Source organism: Talpa europaea (genome assembly GCF_964194135.1).
Source record: "Talpa europaea genome assembly, chromosome: 12".
Lineage (NCBI taxonomy): Eukaryota > Metazoa > Chordata > Mammalia > Eulipotyphla > Talpidae > Talpa > Talpa europaea.
In genome coordinates, this window is record NC_140079.1 from 48,370,000 (window position 1) to 48,381,611 (window position 11,612).

Consider the following 11,612-nt stretch of genomic DNA (forward strand, 5'->3'; position numbering starts at 1 on the left):
TGCGCCACCAGGGAGGCCCCCAAGAAAGGCTTTTATAAATGATTAAGCCATCAGGGATCAGCCAGAGGCCCTGGCTTCTGGTTGCCGTCCCTCCCCCTCAGGGAGACAGAAGCCAGGGTAGAAAAAGCAACTCATTTACTAGCTCACTAGGTGACAGGTGGAGGCAGGAGGGGGAGGCCCCCTGACTTGTGAGTCTCACCACCCCTCTTGCTCCCCAGGACCGAGTCTCCCACCCTCCCGCAGGCCTGGAATGGGTAATGGTGTGAAGGAAGGCTCGGTGCGTGTGCATGAGGATGCAGGCGGCCTGTCCTCACCCGTCTCTTCAAAGGCAAGTACCCTGCCTCCCCGGTGGGTGATGGACTTTGTCACGGGATCCCCTTGAGCCCCTGTTACAAATCACCCCCTCCTATACACACTGAGGGAAAATCCCTACAAGGCTGTGGGTGGGGGCAAATATACTGCCCTCCTTCATTTGCTCCAGCCTTCTTTGTGATGTGAATCCAGCCCACCAGACCATTTGGCAGGAAGCCAAACCTCATCCCAAATAGGCAAGGATGTTACAAGGTGCTCTTGAACCCCTTTTCTCTCAGATTTGTGGATTGGAGAGAATTAGCCAAACTGGATGGTATGGGGGTGTTTGATATCAGTTCTAAAGTGTATCTTGGCTTTTGCCCTTCCATGGAAGAAAGGATAGATACTATCTTAAAGATTCACATCAGCCATGTTCTTGTTCACCACCAAAGCCGGTGGAGGTTCTCCCTTGAAACCTGGAGCACATACTGACCCAGTCCCCAGTGGAAACCCATCCTGTGCCCAGGGCCATCCTGTGCCCAGGGCCTGCCTGTTCAGGGCCCCACGGGCAGTTCTCAAAGTCCACAGGGTCAAAGGCTGAGGTTGTGTCATCCTCCCAACACTCCTGACCTTTCCCCAAATTCCAGGTCGCACCATGAAGGCCAAGCAGGTTCTCAGGCCAGTGCATGGGACCATGGCTACCAGCTCTGTGGCCAGCGGGGCAAAGTCCCAGAGCAGTGCATCTGTCCCTTCCAGTTCAGTGCTGCCCGGCAGAGCCCAGGGAGCTGTCCAGCTGGGCGGGTCCCAGAATGCACACAACACCCACTTCCCTCCAGTGCAGCCAGCATAATGGGCATTAGTCCACTTGACCAGCTGCTTTGGGGAGCTCACACAGGAACGCCCATCTCCCTGGTGCAGAAGATGAGCATTCCTGGCCTGTGCAGGTCACCGTGCCCTGCTCCGGAAAGCACAAAACAGTTATGGCCAAAGTGCAGCAGCCGCCTCCCCCCGCCCCCACCTTCCATGCTTCTCCATCTCTCTTTGGGCAAAGCCAGCCTCCTCGCTGCAGTTCCCCCCCCAGCTCTGTGGGGGGTGCCCACCCACCTGTCATATCTCTCTTTTCTGTGTCCCCATTTTCTGTATCTCTTTGTCAGCCCCCTTCTATGTGGCCCTCCAGGACCCTCTGCTCCCTCTCATCTAATACTGTATCATATACCCAACCCAATGAGCTGCACCAGATCCTTCAACCTTGCCCCTCACCCCCATCCCAAGTTCTAGAACCCTAAGCCCCCTCCTCATAGCTCCTTCCAGATTGGTGACTGTGTGCATGTCTGACAGTTCATCTCTGGCTCTCCCCAAAACTGGCGGTCCGATGGGGATGGGGAAGTGCTCAAACGTACCCTCACTCCGCACTGTGTCCCCTTAGGCCCCTCAGGGTGCCTGGTCCGAATCAGACTTCACAGATTCAGGGATCATTGAATTGCTTGCCCCTCGACATGCTTGCTCATTTCGGAGTGAGGGGGGATGGAAACACCTCCAGTCCAGAACATTCCAGAATGTTCCCTGAGGCTGCGCCCTGAGAGTTGTGTGGCTAAGTCACTGAGGAATGGAGATCCCAACCTGAAGGATAGGTGACTTCCTGTGAGACCCCTCAGGGTTCTATTGGACATCAAAGAGAAAAGAAGAAAGGAAGGAAGACTGGCTGTTGGGAGGCAGGGGAGCCAGGGAGCTCAAAAAGACATAGGAAAGCACTGATGGGGAGCTGGCTATGGAGCAGGCCATGTTGCACCCCTATCTCATCACCCCCACTGGCTGGATGAGGAGCCAAAGACACTGCCCCTGAAGTCCTGATAGAAAACTCTGGAAAGGGACATGTAGACACAGTCAGGTTCTGCTTGTCTGACACCCCTTATCCTCCTCCCCCACCCCATCATAGGGTCCTCAAGACGTCCCTCTGAAATACCAGATCACCAAGCCCTACATATATGGCAGGGGTGGTGGGGGACAAAGTTTACGCTTTGGTGGGCTGACTTATATTGATATTTGGGCAACTGCAGGAACTTGGAAGCTCATGGGACATCCAGTTGCCTCCCATGTGAACTGGGCCTCTGCCCCACCACTCAGAGCCCAACAGGGCTGCCACCTTCTGGCCACTGCACTTTGAGGCCCTGGGTAGAGTAGAAGGAAGGAGGCCCTGGACAGGGTGCGGGGAGAATACCCTCTGGTGCCATCCCGCCAGAGCTCCCTCCCCCTCTCTGAAGATTTTATCTTGCATTTTCTTGCAGAGAGACCACAGGCAGGTCCTCAGCTCTCTGCTCTCTGGGGCACTGGCGGGCGCTCTTGCCAAGACAGCAGTAGCCCCCCTGGACCGAACCAAAATCATCTTCCAAGGTAAATGCTCTTTGTGTGTCTGTCCCTGCAATAGAGAAGCTGCCAGGTGGTCACCTCCTCCTCCAGTCTCCAAGCTAATACAAATTATTTTTTTAAAATGCCTCTTTAAGATCCACAAGGAAAGTATTTGTGCCCCGGGACTACCATACAAAAGACCACACTAGGTAGCTGAGAACACAGAAATTTATCCCCCCACATTCTAAAGGCCAGAGTTCAAAATCAAGGTGTCCCCTGGGTTAGTTCCTTCTGGGGGAAGGAGCCAGCTTTCTTCATGCTCTGGGGCGTCTTTGCCCTGTGGCTGTTATCTCCCCAGTCCCTGACTCCTCTCTTATAGGAAGGACCAATGTCCTTGGATGAGGGCCCATCCTACCCCAACATAACCTCATTTTAACTTGCTTACTTCTATAAATACCCTGTTTCCAAAGAGGATCACATTCACCAGTACTGGGGAATGAGGGTGTGGCTATATCTTTTGGGGCACAGCTCAAGAAATATCTCCCTATGGGCCTCCCCGGTGGCGCAGCGGTTGAGCACTGGGTTGCTTCGCAACCCAGTGCTCAACCGCTGGTGACCTCTGCAGTGCCGGTTCGATCCCCGGCTGCTCCCCGGCCACCGGAGGAGGGTCCCACATGGCGCGCAGACCTCTCCTGCCGCCCGCTGCTCCCCTCAGCAGTGTACTTCGATCCTTCTGCCTGCTCTGCTCCCCGCTCTGGCTCTGGTGGATTCTCTCACCCTCCCGTGCTTCTGACTGTACCCAGTGCTTGTATAAACCAAACAAACAAACAAACAAATAAATAAATAACCATGCCTCTATAAAAAAAAAAAAGAAAGAAATATCTCCCTATGCCTCAAGGGCACAAGGTCCCCAAAGATGAGGCCTTTCCATCTGGCAGATGGTGACCACCTTGACCAAGGCCCCTGCACCTCAGCTGTATGGGAGGAGCGGAAAGCAGACACAAGCCAGGCCCTCGCCATATCTTTGAGTTGGTCCCCTCACCTCTCTGCGCCTCACTTTCCTCATCATAAAACTTTCCTCCCCAGGACTGAGTGAGGTAGGAAAGAGCAGCTCCCTGCCACCCTGCTGGGAGCTGGATTTAACCCAGGCAGAGTACGCCACCACCAAAGAGCAAGGTGTCCCGGACACAGGGCGGATGTGGGAAGTGAGGATGGGAAGGCTGCCAAACCCCAGTGGGTTCTGGTGCCACCGTGACTGCAGAGCTGGAGGCAAGGTGTATCTTGGAAAGATACAAGCCGGGCGGTCATGGAGGATGGCAGAGGAGGTTAGGTTATCTGTAGAGGCCTGGAGAAAAGGGAGACCAGAGTTAGACACCCTTGCTTCATCCTGAGGGAGAGGAACCCCCTGACTGAGGAGACAGCAATTGGGATGGCTTCCCCAAAGGGATTTGGTTAAACTGGAGTCTGCTGAAGTGGGGGTGCTGAGCACTGACACCCATCCCCCCGGGCACATCCCCCACAGAGCCCTGCAGAGACCCTCCTCTTCTTAGAGGTGGTAGGTAGAGTTTCCCACAGGAGGGGGAGTGGGGGACTGTCGCTGATGGAGATGCCCGACTTGGACGGGGGGTGGACAACATTCTCTGGCTGCTCTCACTCCCCAAACTCAGAGTAGACCCCCAGCCATGGGGGTCACATATACTGGGGCCCCATTCTATACATCTAACAGTCTGCTGTGTTTCTGTTTTTTTCCAGTGTCCTCAAAAAGATTTTCTGCCAAGGTGAGCACTAGGTCACCATCTGCCCTGTGGGCTGGCAGGAGAGGGGACAGCACTTTCAAGGTTCCTTTCACCTTTGGTTCCTGGAAGGCCCGAAGCCACCTGTCCCAGCACCCCTGGGAATATCCGGATACAGCCCACCCTAGAGATTAACCTGACATCCCATTTCTTTGGGACAGGAACTTGATGTCCTAAACCATGTTTTCCTATTTGGTTTATTTTTAAACAGAGCAGGTGTTACACTCCTAATCAAGGAAAAGACAGTATTTTTAAAAGCTAGACTAGCAGACAGGCACCAACAGAACACCCACTGATCTGGGATGTGAGTCTACTTTGCTAACCTGGTTTCCAGGGTGCACTTTACAGTAATCAGGGTGAGGGATGGGGGTTCTCTCATAGGGCCTAGAGAATGTTGGGTGGTGGGGCAGGATCTATAATGTCACCCCAGGTATAGGGCTGGACAAATAAGACTGGGTAAATAAGACTGGGTAGGAAAGGGGATGTGTGTGGTGAGGGGATCTAAAGGGTGGGAAGGGGGTGTATGGGTGGAGATGGGGTCTGTATGGTGGAAGGTCTGAGGGATGGGTAGGGGGTCCACGCTCTGCCGGTGCAGAGAATGTCCGGGGCTTCATTGACTTGCCTTCCACTCCCACCAGGAGGCCTTCCGGCTCCTCTACTTCACCTACCTCAACGAGGGCTTCCTCAGCCTGTGGCGAGGGAATTCGGCCACCATGGTGCGTGTGGTGCCCTATGCCGCCATCCAGTTCAGCGCACACGAGGAATACAAGCGTGTCCTGGGCCGCTACTATGGCTTCCATGGAGAGTGAGGCCCCTGCCCCCCAAACCCTCTCAGAGTTCTCCCATTACCTACCCATGCCTCACCATCCCTCTTGCCCAATCTCTCTGATTCTCACTGCACACAGAGTCCGTAGGGAAGCACACCTCATTCATGAGTCCACACAGGAGGGGCAGGAATGCAGCCTTGGGGACCTCAAAGTGACATCCGCCCAAGAGACCTGAGAACCCAGCCACGAGGAAGCTAGGTCCACGGTTCCCCAGACTGAGACCTGTGGGCCCCAGGGCAGGTCTCCCTTCTTTGGGTCTCAGGGTCTCACCTTTTGGTCCCCGGCATTTCAGAGCCCTGCCCCCTTGGCCCCGCCTCCTCGCAGGCGCACTGGCTGGAACCACGGCTGCTTCACTGACCTACCCCCTGGACCTAGTCAGAGCGCGCATGGCGGTGACCCCTAAGGAAATGTGAGTCCCACCATGGGGATGGGCCCTCTGTGTCTGCTGGGGCTCCCCACTGGATCCCTCTGAAAGCCCTGGCTACACAAAACACTGCGCTGGGAATCTACCCCCATCCTTGCCCGGCACAACAGGCAGGCATGCGGTTCTGTGGCTCCTCCAGCCTGGCTTTTAGCAAACCAAGTCTTTGTTTTCTGTTGGGCCTAGATGGTACTCATGCTTAGAAATGACACTGGCCAAGCCTGGCCATGACCCCAGTGATTTTCCACTCCAAGGCCAAGGCTTTGGGAATTTGACTTGGTCCACACACGGGAGGGGGATAATTAGAGTTGAGACCTTGAGACCAGGGATTTCTCCCTGTACCGCCAGGCCTACAGCCCACCACACATCTCTCTGTCCTACAGGTACGCCAACATCTTTCACGTTTTCATTCGCATCTCCCGAGAGGAGGGGCTGAAGACCTTGTACCACGGCTTCACGCCCACTGTGCTGGGGGTCATCCCCTATGCCGGCCTGAGCTTCTTCACCTATGAGACCCTCAAGAGCCTGCACAGAGGTAACAGGAGTGTAGGTGGGACCCCTTCCAGGGTCACAGAGACCTCCTAAGTGGAAGCCCCAGGAAGGGCAGGCAGGGCCTAAATCCTTATCTAGAGAGACACATTTATTACATCAAGCATGCCTGAGGAGTCCAGCTTTGCACCTTTAACACCTCACTTTAGGCTTTAGGACAACCTGGCAAAGCCCTGTGTTACCCAGTGTGCTGGCAGCCTTTGGCGCATATGCATGTGCATGTGAGCACAGGTGGGCAAAGATGAAGGGAGCCTCTTGTATTGGTATTTTGAGAAATTTGAAAAATACAGAAAAGCACAGGGAATGGCATAACATCACCCACACCTGCCAACCCATAGGAGCAAGTGTGACCTCCTGCCTCGTTTGCTCCAAGATGTTGTGTTGCTAAGGAGAGAAAACATCGCTAGCACCCTGCCCCGCCCCCAGACCTCCTTATCGGGATTAGGGACCACACCACAGGAAGGCTGGAAACACGTCCGCCTGCACCTGGAGTGGTGGCAGCACCCCGGGAAGCGTGCTGGTTGTGAAGGGGAACTGAACGAGTCACCTACACTCTGGTCAGTTCAGCTCTGCCCAGGCGGCTGTGTCTATCATTTCAGCCACGGGGTTCACCTCCCCCTGCTGGAGCTGTTAGCTGTTTCCAGGTTTTCTCTGATTAATCGACATGTAGGGGCTCTCCTCATGTGGGTGTGAGACCCCACAAGTGGTTTCACTCTCCCCCCACTGCTCCTGGGAAGCTGTCCTGCCCTGTGGCCTTGTCCTCATTGCCCACCCCACACCAGGCTGTCAGCTGCCTTCGTCCTTTGCCCACTGGTGAGTGAATCGTGGTTCCTCACCATTTTTAATTGCTAATTTTAAATTTACAGCTAGCGACACATTTTAAAAAAGCCATGTTCGCCCTCCATGCATCCTTTCAATGGAGCCACTGTAGAGAGTAGATTCTGAAGATGTTTTCTTTACTGGACAGAAAATGGGAGAGATTAGACACCAAGCCCATTCTGGATCTTAGGACTTGGTTATTTTTTGTGCTTTTATTTCTCAAGTTTGATTAAAACATGACAGGGAGGTGGGGAAGTAGGGAACCCATGACTTGAGTCCAAAAATGGGTGGGTGACACAGTGGGGGTTGTGCACGGGTACAGGGCCACCCTGTATGAGAATGGGATTTCGGAGTCACGTGTGGACACAGGGCACGGGGCAGTTCCAGAGCAGGATCCAGAGGTGTGTCACCTCACCTCGCCCTCACCACCCTTTTGCCCTCACTCGCAGAGTACAGCAGCCACCGGCAGCCCTACCCCTTCGAGCGCATGATCTTTGGGGCCTGCGCTGGTCTCATCGGGCAGTCGGCCTCATACCCTCTGGATGTGGTACGGCGGCGCATGCAGACAGCTGGTGTCACGGGCCACCCTCGCGGCTCCATCTTGCACACACTGCACACCATTGTGCGGGAGGAGGGTGTGGTGCGTGGTCTCTACAAGGGCCTGAGCATGAACTGGCTCAAGGGCCCCATTGCCGTGGGTATCAGCTTCACCACCTTCGACCTCATGCAGATCCTGCTGCGGCGCCTGCAGAGCTAGGAGCCTTCTGGGGACGGCACCGGTGGCAGTGGGTGCTGGACGTTGGCCCTTTGCTTTCTGAGCCCTTGGAGCAAGGGTGCATTCAGTTCTACCCTGGGGGTCGCGTCGGAGCGCCTTGTGGAACAGAAAGGCAATTCCAAGAGGACAGCCAGGCCCTGCAGTACAGTGTTGGGCCAGGGGGCCAGGGGCTCTGGGCGCGCGCCTCCCCCGCCTCCCCGAGGTGTTGCCTACATGCCTGAGTAGGGAGTGGTCAGTGTTGCCTCCTGGTACCTTTTGTCCTTGGACATACTTGGGTTCTAGTGATCCCCTCGCCACACCCGCCTGCCTCTCCTCTCCCAGTCTGTGCTCCCAGGAAGCAGAGCCCGAGATGCGGGAAGAGGCTTGATGCTCGGGTCCCCGGGCCTTGTCCAGGGCAGAATGGCTGCCGGCTCAGCTGTGGCTACATGCACACCCTCTGCCCCACCCGCCCCTGTCCTGCCTCTGCCGTGACTTCCCTGATCCCTAGACCTGCTCCGACTTGCGAACAGCATTCTGGGAGTATGTGTATGTAGCGTGGGGTCCAGGAGGACGTTGTTCTTCCCCTCTGCTGCCCGCCACCCATGGTTAGTAATGCCTTCTCCAGGCAGCAGGGTTTGGGTTGTGAGCCCCAACTTGGGTCCCTCTGCTGAAAACTGGGTGCCAAGATTGTCCCATTTGGGGTAGGAGCTCCCCCTTAGCCCCTGAACCTCTGCCCATAGGCACAGTGGCTCCAGGGGAGAACCAGGAAACCTTGCGTGTCCCTGGCTCCGCACCTGAGCCAGTGCTGGGCCATGAAATGGGGCAACTTAAGCCCCCGTGGGATTATTTCACATCCATGAATGAAGCTCAGTGAGGTGACTGGCAGCCTCTATCCTCCCAAAATGGGAACCTCAGAGACAGGGTACAGCTGGGAGCAGCTGGAAAATTGGGATACCCCAGGGCACCCCCAGGTAACTTCTCATGGAGAGTCCCTTCCCCCCACACACACACACCCCAATCTTGTCCCCGGGGCCTGCCATTTCCTGATGACATTTGGTGATTGATATTTTTTTTGTTTGTTTTTCAATTTGGCCCGGTCTCTTCTCAGCACAGCCTAACTGGGCACCCAGGGGGTAGGTTTCTGCAGTGCGCTGGGCAGCCTGTTGTATGAAAGATCTGAGAAGGAGTGCCCCTTGCACATTTCTAATCCTGACTTGCATTTTTTGGCTTCCTTCTGCCTTCTCTTCTTGCTTTGGACTTGTGGGTGTGAAGACCCCTCTTTCTGTCCTTCCTCCCATGTGACTACCAGCTAGCCTCACTCTCATCTCCAACATCCCCCAGGGCCCAGGCAACCTGTAGGGGACCATAGGGGATTGTCCTATTGGGTGAGCATCCCACCCCCTTGCTCAGCACCCAGGAGAGGAAGACAGGAGGGGGATGGAAAGCCTCCCAGACAAGAGGTGGCATCAGAGACCAGGCCCACCCCAAGTGATGATACCAAATGGATGGCCTGGTACCCTGTGGCCCAGTCCTGTGATCCCAGTGTACCTCCCAGGTGGCTCCCGGCCAAGTGGGCCTGGGCAGTGCCACCCCCAGCCCCAGCCTGTCACTCCACTGGCTCTCACCCTCCTCATTATACCCTCCCCACTGGCTGCTTGTCTTGGTCTGCAGTACATTTGATGCCATAAAGACACTTTGTTTATATATAATGTTTATATATTTTAAAGATTTGTGCCAAGAGAGTATATTTAATAAAAATAAAAAAGATTTTTTTCTCCTGTTCATGTCTCCTCTTCAGTTCTGACCTCACTCCCCAGCCCCAATGAGCCAAAACAGGGTTGAATGTCTTAAATACACTTTTTAAAAATTTTAATTGTTTGAAATAATACAGTAGTCTACCCTATCCATGGTTTAGAATTCCATGGTTTCAGATACCCATAGTAAGTCAAGTTCAATAATATTCCAGCAGGCCTCCCCTGGTGGCACAGTGGTTGGGCGCTGGGCTGCGAGGCTGCCCGCAGCCTCTGCAGCACCTGTTCTACCCCAGCCGCCGGCGAGTGTCCCACATGGCGTGCAGACCTCTCCTGCTGCCCTCTGCTCCCCTCAGCAGTGTATTTCGTCAGTCTGCCTGCTCTGCTCCCCGCTCTGGCTCTGGTGAATCCTCTCACCCTCCCGTGCTTCTGACTGTGCCCAGTGCTTGTATAAATAAATAAATCTTTAAAAATAAATCAATAAATCTTTTTAAAGATGTTCCATGCAGTAAAATATTTTGAAAGAGACCACATTCATATCACTTTTATTACAATATAATTGTCTTCTTTTGTTCCTGTTGATTTCACTGTATGTCATAAACTTCACCATAAAATAGGTATGTCTAGGAAAAAACATGGTATGTGTAGTGTTTGGAACTATCCATGGTTTCAGGTATCCACTGGAGGTCTTGGAATGGATCCCCCATGGTTACTGTACATACTGCGATTCTCTAAAAAACTGTACAGAAGAGTCTGTGATGAAAAGTAGGCCAGCCTCCCAGGCCCATCTCCAGGCCTCTCTGTTGCCCATTTCTTACATCTCCACCAGAGAGCTGGCGTGTGTGTCTGTCAGGCACTGGGGGCTTCATTCTGATTGAGGATTTGGACCCAAAAATGGCCACCTGCAGGGGCAGGAGGATGAGGTCACCAGAGGTCTCCAGCATCTATGGACACTTGCTTCACCTGTGGCCCATTGCCCAGAACTACTTGCAGGGACCCCAGAGGAGAAAGTGGGAACCTCTACAAGGGGAGGGTGATATGTGCACTTGACGAATTAAAGGGGTACAGATGTAAACGAAGAGGGGGTGGTGGCACCTTGTCATACCTGGGGGTGACTGATTCCATCCACTCATCCTTTATTGACAGGCAGCTGCGGTTTTGTTTTTTTTTTAATAGAGGCATGTTTTATTTATTTGTTTGTTTGTTTATACATGCACTGGGTACAGTCAGAAGCGCGGGAGGGTGAGAGAATTCACCAGAGCCAGAGCGGGGAGCAGAGCAGGCAGAAGGACCGAAGTACACTGCTGAGGGGAGCAGCGGGCGGCAGGAGAGGTCTGTGCGCCATGTGGGACCCTCCTCTGGTGGCCGGGGAGCAGCCGGGGATCGAACCGGCGCTGCAGAGGCTGCGGGCAGCTTTGCAACCCAGCGCTCAACCGCTGCGCCACCAGGGAGGCCCTTTTTTTTTTTTTTTTAAAGATTCATTTATTTATGCATACAAAAGCTGGGGTACAGGCCAGAGGTGTGGGGGGTGAGAGGATTCACCAGAGACAGAGTAGGGAACAGAACAAGCAGATCGACTGAAATACACAGCTCAAAGGAGCAGCAGGCAAATCAGGAGAGGTCTGGGCACTTGGGTTTTTAACAAGCTGTTGACACAAAGATGTGGTAGTGGCCTCTCCCACATCCACCCAAATTTCTGGTCAGTCCCACCTCATACCAGCCTGAGCCTGAGAGCAGGGTGCCAACTCCTCCCCAGTCCTATCCACCTCTGCAGCATTCCCTCATAAACAGAAGTGGGCCCATGACCCTGGGCCAGTGACACCGGAGATACTTTCTGGCCATTTGCAGGGAGTGCTTTGGAAAACACAGTTTCTCTTGTTGGTTGCGGGGGCCAGGCGATTGTTGCAACTATCTTGGGACCACAAGGAACGAACCAACCCAAGGTAAAGCTAAAATTGCCGACAATGGTGCAAAGATAAGGAGAGAAGCTAGATTCTTGGTGACATAGTCTGGGCTGCTGGTTAAGCTTTATCTGAAGCTGAACTGACTCAACTTCTGGCA

General features: G+C 54.1%; 1 protein-coding gene across 1 annotated transcript; it reads left to right on the forward strand.

Moving 5' to 3' along the window:
* Positions 1-250: 250 nt before the first annotated feature.
* SLC25A42 (solute carrier family 25 member 42) lies at positions 251-7,934 on the forward strand (the record flags this gene model as incomplete). Its single annotated transcript, XM_084250347.1, has 7 exons — positions 251-328; positions 2,577-2,682; positions 4,390-4,415; positions 5,069-5,235; positions 5,550-5,666; positions 6,062-6,213; positions 7,496-7,934. The coding sequence occupies 7 exons, from the start codon at positions 251-253 to the stop codon at positions 7,801-7,803; spliced, it is 954 nt and encodes a 317-aa protein (XP_084106473.1). The 3' UTR covers positions 7,804-7,934.
* Between the last annotated feature and the right edge of the window lie 3,678 nt (positions 7,935-11,612).